Source organism: Heterocephalus glaber, unplaced genomic scaffold, assembly GCF_053883595.1.
Source record: "Heterocephalus glaber isolate CG9 unplaced genomic scaffold, H.glaber_assembly_v1.0 deba00000621, whole genome shotgun sequence".
In the NCBI taxonomy this organism is placed as follows: domain Eukaryota; kingdom Metazoa; phylum Chordata; class Mammalia; order Rodentia; family Bathyergidae; genus Heterocephalus; species Heterocephalus glaber.
The window spans coordinates 29,134,566-29,155,707 of NW_028258153.1; the positions used below are offsets into that span (position 1 = coordinate 29,134,566).

Sequence of the window (21,142 nt, forward strand, 5' to 3'; positions counted from 1 at the left end):
CCTTTAGAACTACTAAGAAAGCTATAAAGGCACTTTACGGGAATAGAGATCCCAAGAGATAGGATCTTAGTCTGGGCATTGGGAAGAAAAACTGTTTTTCCTCACCTCACTGTTAAACTAGGAGATAGCTATAAAACTTATCCATTTTATTGTGCAGGCAGAATGTAAGCAAGCAATCAGAAAAATCCTACTATTAAGAAGACTTTTGATAGATTTTCTTGTAGTGTTCAGGCATTCAGAAACCAAAAGCAGGCTGTTATATCCGGCTCTACTACACTTTCATGCAAACTGATTATTAATTTCCTTTACAGTATATTGAACTTAGCATGAAAACTGTTTGTATGTAATGTGAAGACAAAATACAGAAGAAAAGTCAGGATGTTTTCAAACTTCGCGGACAAATTTCAGGAAGGATACTATTACTCTTGAGGTCTCTGTGGATGATTGACTTGGCGTGTAAGTAACTGAAAAACAAAACATTATTGCAACCTGAGTATGGAGTAAAGGACTCTGGCTTCAGAATTTACAGAACATATTTAAGGATGCAAAGACTTATTTAGAATCATGGTAACAATTTAAATCTGCGCACTGTGATGTTTTACATAATATAAAACTTGACTGTAAATGAATTTAGGGTTATAGAAAATTACTGTGTATAGCCAAAAATCTTGTTTTCTATTAAAAGATTCTGCTTTTATCTTTTACTAGTTCCAAATACAAACCTCTCACTCCAGTCAAGGCTATTTACCCATGTCCTGGAAATACACCTTGACACTGAATCCCATCTCCATGTTTGGTGCTTCCCTCCTCCACCAGTTCCCCAAATCAGCTTTCATCATTTTCATCCAAATGATGGAACACAAGTTCTCACTCTTTTTCTTTTGGTACTGGGGATCAAACTCAGGACCTGCTCTCTCTTCAGTGAAACTTTCCCATGCCTAACCCAACTGAAATTATCTTTTTAAAAACTTTTTTTATTAGATGAAATTATCTTTAACTTTCAACTCATATAGCAATTATAATAATACCTTCATTCATGTGTTTGCTTTCTATTTGGAATTTAAACTCTAATAGAATATAAAAGTTTGGTAAATTACAACTATTTTAAAGATGGTATGATAATATCCTTAAAACACTTTATTAAAACTAGTGAGACACAAACTTCTTCTATAATGGCCACAGTAGACCTATTTTAAAGTCAATCCTAAATGTAAATCATCTAGATTACCCCTAAATATTTCTTTAGTTGTGTTCACTGAAGGAAAGGGTTATCCTTTTTATCTCCACTGCCTGTCAGGGCCAGGTTAAGATGTTAAGTAAGATGTTAACAGTAATATATGTCTGTTGAATCAACTACAAAAAGATGAACATAATGTCCTAGTCAGGTTATTTTTCTTCATTTAATACTGGGGAAAAAAGATATATGAGACTATAAAATCTAACAATGATTATTAAGAAATACGTTCTGGGGCCAGGGATTTAGCTCAGTGGTACTGCCACCTGCCTTGCAAGTGCAAGGTCCCGAGTTCAATCCCTGGTACAAAACAAAACAAAACAAAACAAAACCAAAGAAATATGTTCTGCCTTAAAAATGAGAATTTAAAGCCCAAATGTTATAATCAAAATCATGTGGCCGGGGATTTAGCTCAGTGGTTTTGCTGTCTGCTACGAAGTGCAAGGACCTGAGTTTGATCCCTGGTACCAAAAAAAAAAAAATCATGTAATGAGTACCGTTAAAAAATATTTGTAAATAATTGAGATTATTTATGCTTTCTCATCTTCATTTAAACTTCCTCATTTTCCTAGACATCAAGGTTTTGAAACTTTCGGACATAAAGTTCATTTCAAACTACTATTCATCCAAAGTAACCTTTCCGGTTACTCTCTCACCTCATGATACTTATTTCCCTCGCAGCATTTACCACAATCTAAAATTACTTTGTTGTCATGACTTTAGCCTGTGTCCCCCCCACCCCTCCACCTGTACTGGAGATTGAACTCAGGACCTTGGACTTGTGAGGCAAGCACAGTGCCACTGAACTAAATCCTTGGCCCCTCAGCCTGTGTTCTACTACATCATACTTTGTCATTGAAAGAAAATCTTACGTCAATTATAGGTTTCATTTGCTTAAAAAGTTCTGAGGTGACAGAAAAAGTAACAACAGGTAGATACAACTAAGTCTCAGTCAGAAGCCTTTTCAAGATGGGAAGACCTTGACTCCATGAGAAAGGGGTTAAATGGTAATGGTGATGGTGGTAGAGTTCCATCTTTCAGTCCAGGAGACCTGGGATCTAGTGTACAGGAGAGGTTCTTTTGTTGAAGTCAAACCACAACAAATGGGAGGGAAAGATGAAAATATGGAAGCATGATAAAGTTAAAAAAAGGAAAGACAAAGGTGCTCTTGATAGATAAGTGTTAATCCTTTCAACAAATTTGATGCAAAAAAATACAGCAAGGTTAAAGTAGATAAATGGAACTTGAGGGTTGAGGAGTGGAAATTTCTGGTCAGGTATGTACTGGATAATTAATAAGACATAAATGTGACAGCTGAGCTAGTGTTATAACCAGTAGAGGCTGGGTAGCACAAATCTGTTACAGGCCAAGGTACACATAGCTACAATCACACTACCTTATGTTTATGCAATCCTTTATGGTTACCAATGCTTTCCTGATTTTTTTCTCATGCAATAATTCTCTTTTGGTAACATTTCTGTAACCAAAATGGCAAGAGGAGAAGTCCGGGTCTGTACAATGGAAATCAGGAAAGAACTAATCCCCCACCTAGAAAAACAGTATGAGTATCACATCCCAATGCCTACATGATTAAAGGTGCAGAGTAATTATTACCCTAAACCATTCAATACAAGCTGAGGCTACAACATGTTTTCATAAGCACTGACCAGTTATATCGGAAGATGGCAATAACCACATTAAATTAGTTGAGAGTAGGGAAGGGAACAAGAATAAATCAACTTCACTTGCTAAAGATGACACAGAAATGTATCCATCAGGATAATTACACTGGACCTCCCTCTTACCTTTTTAAGATGTTAAGGAGTGCTACAAGTTTACAAGAGAATCATGCTTACAAAAGCACTAGGAAAGAACAAACACGCTATCAACTACACAAATATATTCTCTTGACAGGATTCTCTTCCTTGAAGAGTAAGTGTCCATCTACAGGATCATTTAACCTTTGGAGCTGCAAAATTATGCAGTAAAATTTGTTTTCCGGACTGCTCCTTTCAAGGTTTTATCCAAGAGTTAGCTTTTTCAACATTCTTTTTATTATTTATTTACTGAGATTATGGGGATTGAATTTAGGGGCTTGCACAAGCCAGGTAAGTACTCTACCACTGAGCTACATTTCCAGCTCAGCATTATTTTTTAAACAGCATCAGATGATGTCCCAGACTAAACACAGTATTTCACATTTGATCTCACCAACAGAAATGAGTGAGATTCTCATCTTCATCTCCCTTGTGGTGAGTATAAAACATTTTTTATTAAGTTAGCCATAGTTACTTTGTGAACTCTTACAAAATTATGTTTAATTCAAGTCCCCGAATTATTCTTCTTGAAATACTCCTATAAAATATTTTTCCCATCCTACATTTTTATGCTTTTCTTCTTTATAGCTGAATAAGGATTTTGCATTTTGTAGACATGCCCTAAAATTTCAGTTTATTAAAACTTTATAGTTTTCACCAAAAATAGGCTTTTAAAGATCAGCATGCTAATGATGTTCTCATTTAAGTTACTTCCAAATATGCTCATCATATTTAAGATAGGAATTAAAGAAAAATCTCCCTCTAGCTTACTAGCTTCAGATAGTATCAGTCATCCAGTTAAAAATCTAGTTAAATCTGGCCAACTGTGCTTCTTTTTTGGTACCAGGGATCGAACTCGGGTCCTTGCGCTTGCGCAGCAGGTGGCGAAACCACTGAGCTAAATCCCCGGCAAGGCCAATTGTGTTATACTTCTCCATCTTTTTTTTTTTTTTTGTCTCCATCTTATTTTTATGATTATCATGAGAGATATATTCAAATACCATGGTGTACTACCTGGTTGATGACCAATCTAATCTATTTGTAAAAGTTCCTAATATAGTGATGGCAACCTTTTAAAACTTTCAATGATACAAACAGCCGGCTGTCATACACATACCCTAGGTCTGTCACCACTGACTAATGGCTCATGCAAGTTTGCTTCTATTTTCTTGTATTTTAATTTTCATTGGTTTTTTTGAGACAAGGTCTCACTATGTTGTTCAGGCTGGCCCTGAACTATGTAGCCTAGGCTGGCTTTGAACTCGCAGCAATCCTTCTGCCTCAACCTCCTGAGTGCTGGGATTATAGGTGTGCACCACCATGCCTGGCTATTTTCTTGTATTTTTAACTGCTTCTAAAACCTGAGACCTACCAGGTGTGGGAGTGCATGCCTGGAATCCCAGCACTTGGGAGGCTGAGGCAGGAGGATTGCTGAGAATTTGAGGCCAGCCTGGACTACATAGTGAGTTCAAGGCCAGGCTGAACTACAGAGTGAGACCCAGTTTCAAACAAACAAATTAAAAAAATCCCTGAGTCATGACCTTCTTACACATCTGCATTTAAGCCATCTTTCATCTAATTCTATACAATTCCACAAAGGTTCATCAGACTTCAGGGTGGAAGCTGAATCTCTCCTCAGATATCCTACTTATCCACAGAGTATTCAGTAGCTGGCAGGACCGGTAGGTGTCACAGTATTCAGCAGCTGTCAGGACTCACAGGTTCTTTGATGCTCTCTATTCCTTTCATGGACAGTGGACAAGACTGAAGGGAATGACATTTTGCTACTTCTCTCAATCATTAATCATTGATCACTTTAAAAATAACTAAAATGGCCAATAGGTAGTTTCTAGATTTCTTACTCGTGCTTTATAATGAGCTCCATTCTATCTTCATTAGACTTTTTAGTTTCTTTCACTTTTAAAAAATCAATTTATTGAGGTATAATTTACATACACCACCATATAATACATCAATTTAAAATGTCTAATTTAATGAGTTCCAGCAAATACATAAACCTGAGTAATGACCAGTCACAATCAAGGAATATCCATTACTTCACTAAGGTTTTTCATATATTTTGGAATTAGTAAGTCTCTAAGACTCAGCAATCATTGATAATGCTGTTAGTACAAGTTAGTTTTGCCTTTACTACAATTCCATAAAGAGAGACTTCTATGGCTTTTTTTGCTCAGCATAACAATTCCGAGATTCACAGGGTGGTTGCATGCAGTGTTACAGGAGATGAATATACCACAACTTATCCATTTACTTGTTGGACATCTGGGTTGTCCTCTGTTTTTGGTAATCATGAATAAGACACTATAAACATTCATATAAGTCTTTGTCATTGATGAATGATTTACTTCTTTTAGGTATTCAGGTAGGCTCAGAATTGCTCATATGGTAAGCTTAACTAAAAGAAATCATCAGTCTGTTTCCCCAAATCAGTCTGTTTTTTCATTTAGCTTTTCCAGTAATAATCAGAGTTTTAGTTGCTCTTCCTCCATACTTGGTGTATTGTTGAGTCTGATTATAGGCTCTTAGTGGATATGTAGTACCATCTCAATGTAGTTTTAATCTATCTCTTCCTAATAACTACTTTTGGCACACATTTTTGTATGTGCTCATTGGCCATTCATATAGCTTCATTAGAAAGTGTTCAAATCTTTTCCTGTGAGACAAGACTCACTATGTTGCTCAGGCTAGCCTTAAACTCATGATGTTCCCGTTTCACACTCCCAAGTAGCTAGGATTACAGGCGTGCACCATGGTGCCCAGCTTCTTTTGCCTATCCCCACCCCATATACTGAGCTGTGAAGGTTTTTATATAATTTCTTTTATCAGATAATGTGTTTTCCCCACACCTATCACTTGCCTTTTTATCTTCTTAACAATGTTTTTTTTCTTTTATGGTCCATTCCCTTTTTTTAGATGCTAGGGTGGAACCCAGGGCCTTGTGTGTGCTAGGCAAGTGCTTTACCACTGAGCTCTATCCTCTGCCTTTTCTTTTTCTTTTTTTTTTTTTTAAAACAGAGCCTTGCTATGTAGCTCAGGCTGGCCTTGAACTCGTGGTACTTTCCTGCCTCAGTATCCTGAGTGCTAGGGTCACAGGTATGCACCTTTTTCATTTTTGAGATAGTCTTAGTAAGTTTCTCAGGCTGTCCTTGAATTTGTCATCTTCATGCCTCAACCTCTTGAATAGGGAGGCTGCTTTTTTGTGACCTAAGAAATACCTGCCTATTTTTAGACCGTAAGGATTTCCTGTCTCTTCTGTTTCTTGCTGAAGTCTTAAATTTTTGATCTGTTTCAAATAAATTTTTATGTCTTGTGTCAGGTAAAGGTGAGTGGGTTATTTTTTCCATATTTGGTCATTCTTAGCAACATTTAATGTAAGGAATAGCCTCATGCATCACTTTGGCACTTTGGTTAACAACAACTAAAAAATGACAATAAATCAATCAATCTTCTTTTTGGTACCGGAAATTGAACTCGGGTCCTTCTGCTTGTGAGGCAGGCAGCGGAACCACTGAGCTAAATCCCTGGCCCAATCTTTTTTTTTTTGGTACTGGGGATCAAACTCAGGACCTTGTGCTTTTGAGGCAGGCACGGTGCCACTGGGCTAAATTCCCAGCCCTATAGATAAATAAATCTAAGTTTTCTATTCTGTTTGATTTATTTAGCCTATTCTTATGCTAAAAGCACACTTACCCTTCTTGCTTTACAGTTCATTTTGTAATCTCACAATTGAAGTCCTCTAGCTTTATTCTTTTTCAAAAGTATCTTGATGATAAATTTCTAGCTACTGAATTTTCATATAAATTTTATGGTTAGCTTGTCAAATTTTAAACATATGTCTGCTGAGATTTAACTGCAATTGCACTGATCAGCTACTAAGTGGAACGCTGGCCTGTAGAGAATAAAGGGCTTTTTTTTTTTTGGTACTGGGGATTGAACTTGGGTCCTTGCACTTGCGCAACAGGAGGCAAAACCACTGAGCTAAATCCCTGACCCTGTAGAGAATAAAGGGGAATATCACAGTATTGACAGAATAGCAAAAACCATGGTATCCTTTTTTAAAAAAGTTAATTTCAACATTCACAAGCCCAAACATATAAAATGAGTCAAAATATTTAGGTAATTTAATGAAGGAAAGGTCAGTCTTTTCAACAAATGTTGTTGGAATGACTGATACCCATAGTGAAAAAAAAACTCAACTGATACCCTGTAACAGATGTAAAAATTAATTTTTTAAAAATTAAATGTCTTTAACTTTATGTGTGTGTTGGTTTTTTTTTTTTGGTACCAGGAATCGAACTTGGGACCTTGCGCTTGTGAGGCAGGCGCCAGAACCACTGAGCTAAATCCCTAGCCCGCAAAAATTAATTTGAAGTGGACCAAAGATCTAAATCTAAATGCAGAAACTAAAAAGCTTCTATAAGAAAATACAGAACACAAACCTGACAGAAACCTGACACAAGGCATAAAAATTTACTGTATGTTTCCTTGTGAAACAGGCAAAAAGTCAACTCCAATCATGCAGAATGGAAAACCAGAACCCAGAGAATTTAAGTGAAATGATCAGAGAGATATGGCAGAAAGGACATGGTTTTGCATCACGCAGATTTGGGTTTGAATTCCAACTATGTCACTTACCAGCCATATGACCTTGGGTACATTTTATAATGTCTAAAGCTTTGGATTTCTAATCTGTAATATGGAGATGATAATGTTCACCTTAGTAGACTGTCTTTCTTATTTATTTCACACATTTAATGAAAGTCCACTATGTGGGCTCAGTCTTGGGAGATAGAGCAAAAAATCCCTACACTCAGGGTGCTTTTAAAAAGATGAATCAGTAAAATATATAGCACATTACATGGTGCTAACTAACTGTAAGGGAGGAATGGGCACAGCAGATGACAGAGGATACTGAACTAGAGGAGGTTATAATTTTAGACTAAAAAGAGCCTTTTGCAGAGGTTATTTTCACTCAAAGGAGGTGGGAGAGAAAGCATGTAGATATGGAACAAGATCATACCAGGAGTATGTGGGGTGTGGACTAAAAGGGCAAAGTCCTATGGCAGGCCATGTGCCTCTCCTGTTCAAAGAGTATCAAGAAAGCTAAGTGTAGCTTGGACTGTAACAGAGAGTTGGATGGAAAGAGCAATAGATGAGCCAAGAGAGGTAACGGAAGTAGCTGGAGAGTAAGAATAGTGGTAGTGGACACACTGAGAAAGACCTAGTATAAGAATCACCTCCCCTCCCAACACCCTGCAGTGCTAGGGATCAAAGCCAGGCCCTTACACACAGTAGGCAAATGCTACCACTGAATTACACCTTCAACCCAGAACTTTGGTTTTCATTCTGGGTGAAAAGTGTACACTGAGGAACAAAGGAATAAAGTATCTATGTTTTATTAACAGGACCAAAGTAGCTGCACTGAAACTAAACTGAAAGTGGGTGAGCTCCAAAGCAGGGTGAGAGTCAATAATCCAAGTAGGAGATAATGGTGGCATGGATCAGGGGGATAGCAGAATAAGATAGAAGTTGAACAGAGATGCCAGTTGCTAAAATGAACAGAATGCAAGAAGAGCAGGCCTGAGGAAAAAGATGAGGTCGGATTTGTATCTATGAAATCTGAGATGCCCATTAGACAATCAAGTGGACATGTTAAACAGACAGCTGGATATGAGAGTCTGGAGTTCAAAGGAAATGAACTGGATGAAGATTGGCACAGAAGTATTTCAATGGTTTTTCAAACTATAAATTTGGCTGAGATCCCAAGGGGATAGAGGAGAAACCCGCTGAGGTGTAAACAGCGAGTAGGACAATTATGCTTTTTAAAAAAATTAATAAATTTTATTTTATCCCATCCCTCCCACTCCCCCCACTCCTTCCTATGTGCAAAAGCTTTGTTTCCATTTTTAGGACACTATGCTTTAATGAAGCATTTCTCAAACTTCAATATCCCCAGAAATCATTTGGGACCAAAATGGCTCATCTTGTTGTCAACTTGGACTGAAAAACTCCAGGTAAATTAGTAAAGTCTGATTCTTGGTTTTATCTGTTAGAGTGTTTTGGGAGTTGACTGGCACGTAGGACAGAAAGTTGGTGGAGCAGGAGGAGGAAGCCCAGTAACCACAGGCTGTCTCTCTTCCTCTCTGCTTTCAGACTACCATAAGTTGAGTAGCTTTCCTCTGTCATGATGTTGCTGCCTTACCATGGGCCTAAGAGCAATGGAACCAGCTGACTGTGGACTGAAACCTATGAAACCTTGAGTCAAAATTGATCTTTCTTTTTTTGTTTTTTTGGTACCGGGGATTGAACTCACGACCTTGCACTTGCGAAGCAGGCAACAGAACCACTGAGCTAAATCCCCAGCCTGATCTTTCTTCTTTTAAGGTGTCCCAGCAATGAGAAAGTAACTAAGACATTGGTGTTTATTTGTGTACACATACTTCCTTGTAACATGTTTTATTTTGAAATTAAGAAAAAAAGGATAAGGTAGAAATCACTTACATTCTTACCATAATCAAGCCTGTTGAACTTTTTACACAGTTGTCTCCTGTCCTTTTTCAAAGTTTATACTCATAAAAAAGTTACAAAGGTAAAATGTAACTTGTAAAATCTTTTTCATTAAAAATAATAAATTCAAGTATTAAGACAAAGCTCAAGTCTTTGTCCTTGATAGATGGCCCCATCCTGATCCTCTGTCATTCCTGGAGAAACCACTATTGAACTTGGTGTGTACCTTCTAATCTCTATTTGAGTACTTTCACTGAACATTTTAAAAAATCCAAATATAAAAAGGTTCTTTTTAAAAGATGTTAAGTGGCCTCATGCTGCAGCTTGCTTTTTTCACTTAACACTGTGTTTTATAGATCTAAGCTCATGCATATGCAATTCATATTTTAAATTACTGTGCACTACTCCATGGCTCATTTGTGCTGATATTTATCAGTCCTCTACTGATATAATTCTAATGTGGTTTCCTAAAATATACCTCTTCCTGAACACATTTCTTGGACCAAAAGCTAGCATTTCTTGGGGATGGAACAAGCATTTTCTGTTTTAACACATACTTCTAAAATGCCCTCAGCATGGCTGGTTGCATCAGGAATGTCCCAGTAATCAAGTCCCCTAATTCTTATGAACATTTGATCTCATCAGAATTTAGGCACTTTCCCAATTCTAGTGATTGAAAAGTGGTGCCTCTTTCCCCTTCATTTTCCTGATTATATCAGCATCCTCCTATTTTTAGCTACCAAAAAGTCATGACCATTCTAATTAAGCATTCTGTGACCAATTAGAATGATTTTCAATCATAATTTTCAATAATTATGTTAACATCATCTAACTCTAATTCATTCCACTGTCTGTTCAACAGGGCTCATTTAAGAGTAAACATAAAAACAGAGGAGGTATAAAACCGTACCCTTGTTTAAAAAAAGTAATTTGTGAGGATTTATCCTCAAATTATTTTTAATCATATTTTTAGAATATAATGCTTCTGTGAACATACCAACAGGTCCCTACTCTCTCTATCTGCTTCCCTGATTTAATATTTAGTAAATATTCTCATAAAGGTAAATTAAAAATTATGCCTTAAATATTACCCTGAAATTAAAAGTGCTGCAAAGAAATGGCAATGATATAGTGGCCATTTCTGACATTTCTTCAATGACAGTATTCTTGAAATACCTTAGTCTCTGAGCTGAATCAAAGGCTGAAAGGTAAGATGATAAAACACGCTTCATAAATCCTGGTTCCTCAGAGTGAATTTATTTACTTATCTACCATAAGAATAGCTCTGCTGTGCAACTGAATAAGAATCAGAAGTGATCTTTCCCTGAGGTACAAAAAGAAGACAAAACCAGAGAGGAAAAATGCCACCCAATGACTATTTGCTTACAATCTATAATCCAGTGAAGGTGACACATTGGAACATCCTAATTATTAAAGCTTTTTTCTTTTAAGTAACTGCAGCTCAACAATTTGTACAATGAGTCAGTATGTACTTATTCTGCTTACTGCTTGGGACTTCGGAATAATCTCTGGTGAGTAGAGGATTTAGCAAAAGTCCAACATAATTAAGCAGCTCCTTAAATAGCCATGGGCATATTGTCTAGCTTGTTCTGTCCACTGTGAGATGATGGTGGCAGAGGAGGAGGACCCACATATGAAGAGTCTGAACCAAGGGACTGAAGGGAAGAGAGCTGGGATGGGTGCTAAGAAGCAGTTCATTATCCAAGAAGGTTTCTAATAGGAAAGTGTTTTAGAATTATTAGAAAAATTTTAGAATTACTAGGATTATTAGAAAATAATCCTAAAAGCCCTCAGGTTAGAATTATGGTTAGTATTAAAGATGAACAAGCATTGAAAATAGGCAGGAAAAGTAAGTCATGTTAGGCATTCCATCTGTGCCATTTGATCCACTGGTACAGACAAGGTAAAATTAAAGCATAAAGGAAGAACCAAACATTAAGCTGAAATTGGTGACCAGAAGGCAAAAAGTAAGTTAAAAATCTATTACATAAAATCATTAGCAAGTTAGGATTTGGGCCTGTTCATGACCTTCTGGACCATCCTGTTTGTCCTAATATCTGTCAGCCTATTCCCTAGAGTAGATTTTGACTGTCTTCTAACAACTAAAACAAAGCCCAAGAAAATGTAATGAAAACTGTGCATTAGTCATTGATACTAGAAAAGAAAACAGGAGTATCTATCTCACCAAGAGCCATACAATCTGGTATATATTCTAGTTAATTATCTATTTATATAACTCAGTTTGTAAAAAAATCTGTCCAGGTGTCCTTTTTGAACTATGTTGCACAATACAGATAAAACTAATATTAAATCATATAGTATTTTGCATAAGTTTTTTTTTTTTGGTAACTGGGATTGAACTTGGGACCTTGCACTTGCGAGGCAGGCGGTGGAACCACTGAGCTAAATTCCCAGCCCTATTTTGCATAAGTTTTAAAACTCTTTTGATGAAGACTTCTTAAATAAATCTAACAAACTATGTAACTCCTTGTGTTTTTGTTTTGTGTGTGGTGTGTGTGTGTGGTATTGGGGAATGAATCCAGAGACTTTGGACTGAGCTACATCCCCAGCCCTTCTTGTCTTTTAAAAGAGGATCTCACCAAGTTGCTCAGGCTGGCCTCAAATTTTTGGACATCCTACTTCAGCATCCTGAGCTGCTGGGATTAGAGTTGTGCACAATTGTACCTGGCACTCTTATGAATTTTAAATTAACATTTAAAAATGAAGTTGGGCCGGGGATTTAGCTCAGTGGTTTCACTGCCTGCTGCACAAGCGCAAGGACCCGAGTTCGATCCCCGGTACCAAAAAAATAAAAGTAAATTAAAAAAAAAAAATGAAGTTTATTATAAATAATTGAAAGTGATGTAATTTCTAGTGTACTGTAAATATCAACATTTTAACAACTTTTATTGTTATATTAATATTCCTTAGCATCTGTTCTTGATTAATGGATAGAAAGTCAATTTTTTTAACTTCTCTGAGGAAACAAGAGATTTTATTCCTGGAGGGGGCAGTGAGGGGGTAATCCCTTCTTTTGTTGCATCTGTTTGTCCTAGTGTCTCCCTGACCCCTATATGTTTTGATCTCTCATTTGCATCAGAGACTTTCCTCCAATAAGTGGTGATCCAGAGATAATCTGTCTGAATCAGACTAAGTGAAGAACCAGAAAATGTCTGGAAGTTTTATGCATATAGATGGAACTCTTCATTGATTTAGATGGAGACTCTAAAGTCATTCTCTTTGGGCCTTTCCTCTTTGGCTGGTAAGATCCTCAGAAAAGACTCTACAAGAAGAGGAAGGTTTGGCTGCTAATCTGGGAAAAAAAATAAAAAAGGAATAGTGGGGAAATTTCCACTCATCAGTAAGTACAGTCACCTAATCCCCATTTTGGTTATTTCCAGTCTACTACCAGGATAGAAATAGGTAATTATCCAGTGGGACAGATAAGATATAGATACAAATATAGATATAGATATATAGAACAGCCTTTTTTTTTGAGACAGGGTCTCACTGTGTAGTTCAGACTGGCCTTAAACTCACTATGGAGCCCAGATTGGCCCCTTGCAGCAAACCCAACTGCTTCAACCTTCCAAGTGCTGGGATTACAGGTGTGTGCCCGTAGAACAGCTTTTTTTAGCCTGGCTAGAATAGCTTTTCAAACAGGCTTTTTCACTTTAGCCCTCTGCCTTCCCATAGTTGATACTGACAATTTCTGAGATTTTGACTTCTTGAGACTTTTTTTCTTCTTGAGACTTTTGATGATTTTATGGTATAAATCACGATGGCTTTCATTTTTCCAGTGCCAATGATGATTTAGCTGTTTTGAGTGAAATAAGCCCATTAGCACTTCATCTGCTTTCCAGCATTTATTTATTTATTTATTTATTTATTTGACAAGGCCTTGTTATATCATTCAGGTTGGCCTCAAAGTCACAGTGATCCTCCTTCTGCCACAGCCTCCCAAATACTCCAGCTTTTAAAATTTACTATTTTCTTTTTCCTTTGTGATACCCTCATCCTTATATATTCACTCCACTAAAAAAAAAATCCCTTTACTATAGGTTCAGTAGAATTTCAGGACAGAGCAAAAATATTTCATTATAACCCAAACCCACATAGCCTTTTTTTTTTTTTTGGTACGGGGGATCGAACTCAGGACCTTGTGCTTACGAGGCAGATGGCAGAACCACTGAGCTATATCCCCGCCCTCCCCAAATAGCCATTTTGGTAAGAGGATTTTCACTCTGCCAAACCTTCAGAAACTGAGATTTGTCAATGGATTTGATTAGATGTATACATCACTGTGTGAGAAGGAACAAAAAAAAAAAAATGGGAAAAGGAACTATATATTCTGTGGTTAACTTTAAATGGTAATAAAAAGTAAACTCCGCTAGAGTATAAAACTTATAATTAATACTTTTTTCTTTCTGGTACCAGAGATCGAACTTGGGACCTTGCGCTTGTGAAGCAAGTGCCGGAACCACTGAGCTAAATCCCCGGCCCAATTAATACTTTTTTTGCTACTAAAATCTAGGACAAGCCTGGTGAAATGATGGACACATATAAATAATCAGGTATACTCATTACATAGTGAAAATTCTGGAGTAGACAGACTATAAAGTTGACAATGATGATCCTGAACTGTATTACCTCTTGCCTGGTGATTCCCTGGACTACAGAGCCAGTCCATTCACTAAGCCCTTTTTTCTGCTGTTCCCTCTTAATCAATCCTAGCTCTTCACTGCCCCACCACTGTTTCTAAAAACAACTCAACTATTCTTTACTGCCTCTGTTTTTACCACAAGCTCTTTTCTCCTGTTATTTTCTTTGTCTATTATTCCTTCCCTTGACATCTCTCAGTGTTGATATGTGAAAGATCCAGCTTTTCTCTGCTCTGGAAGGTAATCCCATCAGTAATATGGAGTTTTGTGTAGTTGTGCATCTTTTTCATTTCAAAGATCTGTACTGAGTACCTACGTCAGGACAGGTCTGACTGCAGGCATTAATCATAAAAACAATGAACAAAACAAAGCCTCTACTCTCAATCAACTTGCATTTTAGTGGAGAAGATGGCAATAGTCAGAGTGGGTAATGAAAAGAAGTCTGAAGTATAGAAAGGGACACAGTGCGATGGGGGCTTATTACACAAAGTGATTAGAGAAGACTTCTCTTAAAAGAAAGGGGGAGCTGGGGATTTAGCTCAGTGGTTCCGCCGCCTGCCTTGCAAGTGGAAGGTCCCAAGTTCAATTCCCGGTACCAAAAAAAAAAAAAAAGAAAGAGGGACATGTGTAAAGAGAAATAAGGATATCATAGCATAAGTATCCCCCAAACAGAAAGGAACAAGCCTGGATGTGTGAGTAGGGAGCACACTTGCCTTGCTGAAGAAACAGCAGAGATTGCGTAGAACAGAGAAATGAAGTTTTGCTTCTCTGAATGGGTGCTGTTTTTACCACTGTTTACTCTTCACAAGATTTTGTTTTTTTTTTTTGGTACCAGGGATCGAACTTGGGTCCTTGTGCTTGCAAGGCAAGTGAAAGAACCACTGAGCTAAATCCCTGGCCCTGCAAGGTTTTAATATAATCTTTTAAATATGAACAGATTCAGATTCTAACTTATTTGAAAGTCTGAGATTTAAGTCCAGTAAGTAAGTGGAAATATTACTGAATAAGGTAATAATTTACTGCAATAAGCATTGTGGCTGAACATAGGCCTTAAACAATATCAATTATAGATGCAGTACCTATTTTTGAGTCGGAGAAGGTAGTACAGGGGCAAGATTGAAGAACAAGAGCTGGATCTGAGTCCTGGCTCTACACTTATTTGCTATCAATGATCCTGAGTCAGAGTTGTTACTATACATACACCTTTTACTCCAATTTCACAATGTGAAAGTGGCTATGGGGAAAGGATACTGGAATCAGAAACTTTGCTGCTACTTGTTAAATATGTCATTTTTTTTTTTTTGGTACTGGGGATCGAACTTGGGTCCTTGCGCTTGCGCAGCAGGCAGTGAAACCACTGAGCTAAATCCCCGGCCCTAAACATGTGGTTTTAAGTCACTTAAAAGCCTCAGTGTTACTTATCTGTGAAAAGAAAATAAAAATATCTACTTCATAACATTATAAAATTAAATGACATAATAATCAATGAATCTTTTTTTTTTTTTTTGGAACTAGGGATTGAACCTAGGGCCTTTGCATTGAGCTACATCCCTAACCCTTTTTTATTTTGAGACAGCATCTTGCTAAGTTGCTAAGTTGCCCAGGCTGGACTCAATGTTTCAGTCTTCCTGTGTCAGACTCAGAACGCTATGATTTCAAGGATGTGCTACTGCACATGGCTTAAGATACACATTTTAAAACTATTTATAGAGCTTTCAAACTTATATTTTACTGAGTTTGCTTTTCATCAAAGTGCTTTCAAAATTTAATTTTACCTTTTGATTTACCTATTTATTTGCACTTAGGAGTGATATGCAAAATTTATCTTTCAAGCCAGCTCTCTATTTTTATGTATGTAAATCTTATATAGTAACTGTATCTTTTTTTTTTTGATAGTAGGAAAAATTTATTGAGAGAAAGACAGCTTATGTCTAAGGGAAACAGAAGGGGGACCGGAAAGTGAGTTGCCCCAATATCTTTTAAATTATATAGCCAAAAAAAAATTATACAGTGAAATTCAATAGATATAAACAACTCAACTTGAAATCCTTAAAAAGGATAAGAACTCATATTTTCACTTTCACTTTACTGACTGTTTTGCAATAGAAAATATGAGCATCTAGGGAAAAAGACTGAAAATAAATAACAATCACTTATTAAAAAGTGACCAGGATGTGTTTGATACCCAGCACTGTGAAACAAAACAAACCTAACAACTATTAACTACTTCTTAATGTATGGGGGTGCTATTTTTGTTTTTCTGAACCTCTACTTCTTAGTTAAGTCACTGAGTGCTAAACATAAATTTGCAGTTGTACATTTATTAAATATTTGATACACTATGTATGTTTTGATGACTGTATTAGAGAAAGATTATTGTATATTTTATAACCATATTGCTACCTATTAGTGACCTTATACTGCTGAACAGTAATTTTAAAATGCAATCTAAAAGGAGTATCAACTGAGGCCTTTAAAATATCCTCACTGGTCTTCAAAAGTACTTTACAAGAGATTTGACAGAATGGAACTTACTCCATCCCCTGTGCAGTCTGCCTTGCAATATCTATAAGTTTGATCATCTCAAATTTGGTCTCGATGATGTGGAGATGGTGGTATAAGCTGGAGCCCTCACACCACTGGGTAACAATAGCTAGCTGTGGCTTTGTAGAATAGCCCATGAAGAGTAGGATATTCACATGTCGTGTTTTCCTGTACAAAAAAAAGTGACAGTAAATAATAAATGTCAATAAACTTTAGCAATTCTTTAAAAAGAGAGACAAAACAATCCACATTTTAGAAAGATGTTGGCAGAAAAAGGTATTAAGAAGAATTTGATAAAGCAACAGAAGGATAAATTTAGAAGAGACCTGGAATTATCTACTCTAACCACCTCCCCTATTCATAAGTATCTTTCTTTAAATTTACCTAGCAGGAAGGTAGAGGTTATTTAAATACCTTCAATGATGGGAAGCTCATCACTTGAGAATGGAGCTGTCCCTCACTTCTTTGCTTAAGTGGTGGTGGTTCTAGTATTAGAAATTTTTCTTCTGTGGAAACAAAATCATTTTCCTCCAACCTCAACTGGCTTCCCTGTTTTGCTCTCTGAAATAAAATAGTGTAACTTTGTACCTTCTTGAATATGACTGTCTTCTCTGGATTAAATGTCCTCAGTTTTGTTCACTATTTTCGTCCTAAATTATAGCTCTAGGATCCTCCCCATGTAAACTGTCCTACCTAGGACTTACTCTCATTTGTCAATGTTCCTCAAGTCCTAGGGCCCATGACTATATAGAATCTCTAAATGTGCACTGATACATTTACAATTTTGAGGGTATTGTTTCCACAATAACTATTATTTTACATGTCCAGAATACTGTAATTCTGTTAATTCAGTCTAGGATTAAGTCTTCTATTAGCTGTACCATATAATATTACATACCACTTAAAAGAATATGGTTAAAAACAAAATATAATTATAACATTTTCTCTATACTTAATCATTTTGAGTAAATTTGTAAAGCTAATAATGACAGGGTCTCACTATATAGTTCAGGCTGGCCTTGAATTCACTGTGTAGCTCAGGTTGGCCTTGAACTTTTGGCAATTCTCCTGCCTCACGCTCCTGAGTGCTGGGATTACAGGCACGTACCACCACACCCAGCCAGAAACTAATGTTAGTAATGTCCTCCTCTGGAAAATAGTAACTTGCATGCGCTTACCTGAGTACTCCTACTTCATTTTTGAAGGCCTGTAACTGTTGAGGTGTGGGTGCTGTCACATTCAACATTTTCACTGCCACATCACCTAAAAGGTAAGTGTCATTCCAGATGTCATTCCAACTTCCTAAATTTAAAACTATGAATCATTCTTTGTTTTTATTAATCACTGCAGCCCTAAATCCTTACCATTATTAAACTACAAATAAATTACACCTTAACTATCAAAATTGCATTAATGTTCTAAGGATAAAAACTAAAGTAACAATAATATTCCTATGCTAATATTTCAAAATACCAAACCAAAAAATAACCAACTTTATTTTTCCCCTGGAAATTTAGTTTAACCTATTAAGAACCCAGAATATTTTCCCAATTATTTAATAATATTAAATGAGATACATTTATTAGTTGAATGTTGAAACTAAAGATAACAGGTCCTCCAATGGTGTTTAGTCTAAAACAGAAAACTGCAGACTTCTTTACCAAAGTAGTTAACATTTTTTCTTCAAATCTATGAATTACTCATGATGTTTTTGATTAGGACAATGATTAATTATAAGTATAATTTAAAGAATGACTTTATATCAAACATCTAAACTCTTACACACTGACAGTAGATGTGTAAACTGGTACAATCACTTTGTAACACTGTTGGCAGTATCTGTTAAACTGGACATACTCAAATTGTGTGGCCCCACATTTTTCTCCTAGGTACACACCCAGCAAAAACAGACACATGTGTTCCCTGAAAGACACATACCGAAAAGATTTATAGAAGCATCACTTACAATAGCCCTAAACTGGAGACTACCCAATGCTTATGTTATGGTAGATGGATGAAGAAATCAGGTTATAGTTAACACAATGGAACAGTATATAGAATGAATGAGTTACAACTATAGCCAACAATACGAATGAATCTTAAACACAAATGTTGAAAGAGAGGGGCCAGACCAAAAAAAGAGTTCACACTGGCATACGGGTTTAGCTTCTAGAATGCCAGTAATGTTCTGTTTGTTAATCATAGTTGTATTTACTTTGTGAAATTTTAGGTACTTGTACATTTATATGTACTTTTTAATATGTATATTATACTTTTCTATGTATGTCTTTGACTTTTCCTAATTATTAAAATAGTGTTAATTCTATTGGCTGTGCTATAATTTGCATATCACTTAAATGTTTAAAAATATTTTGAATGAATTAAGAAAAAAATTCCCATTATCATGTCACTCAAAAATGACAATTATTAAAAAAATGACAATTATTCTGTTATGTATCTACTAGACTTGTATATGTACTCAATGTGAATACCTATGAATATGTTGAAAGAATAACTCAAAGTGATATATACTAAAATTCTCATAGCAATTTTTTTTACATTATGTTACATATTTCTACGTAGCTCAATAATGTGGAGTTTTATACATGCTGGTTTATATAATTTAATATACTAAAGATACCCTCCCATACTAATAAATGCAGATCTGTTATATTATTTAAAATCATATATACAGGTATCAACTTATTTATCAAATCCTCTATGAACAGGCTCTTACTTGCTTTCATTTTTCACTAGTACATTTCTTTTTTTATTTTTTTAATTTTTTTTACTAGTAAATTTCTGAGGACTATTCTTTCATATACATCTGTTCATTCCTGTCCAATTTCCTCAGGATAATGTCCTACAAATGGAACTGTTGGACACAGAGTGTGTCCTTGATACACAGTGTCAACTGTCTTCCAGAAAGTTTGCAGCAATTTATTGTCCTACCACAGCATGATATTCTCAATTCTAAATATGATCAATTAAAAAAATATTTTTCCATTTGAGAGACAAATGATGATTTCTATTTGTTGAATTTGGCATTCTTTGATGACTAGTAAGGCTGAACAATTTTTGTATGTTTGCTGACCACATACAGTTCTGCCTTTGTTAAGTACACTTCTAATATGCTCACTTGTGATTATCATCAGAAAGACTTCTACAAGAAAAAAGAAATCATTTTGAGGACTATATAACCTGAAAGATCTTCATCTTTAAAAATTATTTCTGTAAAATAATGATAGGAGTCCTAGTTGCTGTGAACCCAGTTTCTAGTTCCCGTAATAGAAAATATTGCAAGACTCCAAGTGATGAAGTTTAATCATGCAAAGAGTAAGTACTTTCTTTGACTGATACCATTATGGCTTGTGACAATGTCACATTACATACATACCATGCCACTTTCCCTTGTAGACTGTTCCAAAGGACCCAGATCCAATTCTTTGTCCCACTGTAATCTGCCCATCAGGAATCTCCCAATCATCACTTGAATCCCGTCTTCCAAGTGTTTTCTTGATAAAAATAGTTCAAAAGTTGAAGTCAAGCCAAGCCAAACAAAGAAAGAAAACCTTTATCTTTCTTTCATACTGAGTACATTAACCTATGCCTGAAAGGTATATCAGTCAGGAAGAGAACAGGTTTCTTTTTTTTAAAAAAAGCACATTCTTTTTTTTGATACCAGGAATTGAACTCGCGTCCTTCGGCTTGCAAGACAGGCAGTAGAACCATTGAGCTAAATCCCCAGCCTCCAAAAAAGCACATTCTAAAGGCATAATAAAGGTATGTATAAAAATACAAAATTTAAATTTATGACAAGTCAGTATTAGAATGAAAATTTATTAAAAATAGATATTATTTAATGAGTATATACAGAAACGCATATTACTAAAGTCAATAAAATAAATAGCTTTTTACATTTGGAAGAGTATCAGGAGCATATATTTGTGACTGGTTTTAGCTCAGAATTCCTCAAAATTTAAGTCAACATATTGTGGTAATGGCTGACTGCTTCTCCAGATACCCTTTTCCAGTCAGTGGTAAATTTTCTTATATAGATTATCTCACTGGGTCTCTCAAAAAAAAAAAAATCAGCACATGCAGTTATACTTTGGTAAAGAATCTACTACTAGCTATCAAATAGGTAGCCGAAAGTTAATTTTTCAAATAGAGAAGAATGTCATTGGTAGATATTTGAATTTTGGACCAGCCTTTAGACAGATTATGGTTTCTAAATACTTGTTCACTCTCTTTTTCCTTATTTTAGAACCAGGACACAATTGTTACTCTTCCAAAACTGTCTTTCACTAAATTAGATTAGAGCTGAGAACAAAAAT

At 35.9% G+C, this 21,142-nt stretch overlaps 1 protein-coding gene across 6 annotated transcripts in view; it reads right to left on the reverse strand.

The window, feature by feature from the left end:
- The window catches only part of Braf (B-Raf proto-oncogene, serine/threonine kinase), a 183,032-nt gene that overhangs the window by 38,385 nt on the left and 123,505 nt on the right, over window positions 1–21,142 (reverse strand). For all 6 annotated transcript variants that reach the window (XM_004851286.3, XM_004851285.3, XM_087206321.1 and 3 more), the window contains 4 exons: window positions 20,203–20,320; window positions 17,984–18,068; window positions 16,797–16,973; window positions 418–464 (listed from right to left, as the gene is read on the reverse strand). In XM_004851286.3, coding sequence (XP_004851343.2) covers window positions 418–464; window positions 16,797–16,973; window positions 17,984–18,068; window positions 20,203–20,320 — 427 coding nt within the window. The remainder of the gene's footprint in view (window positions 1–417; window positions 465–16,796; window positions 16,974–17,983; window positions 18,069–20,202; window positions 20,321–21,142) is intronic.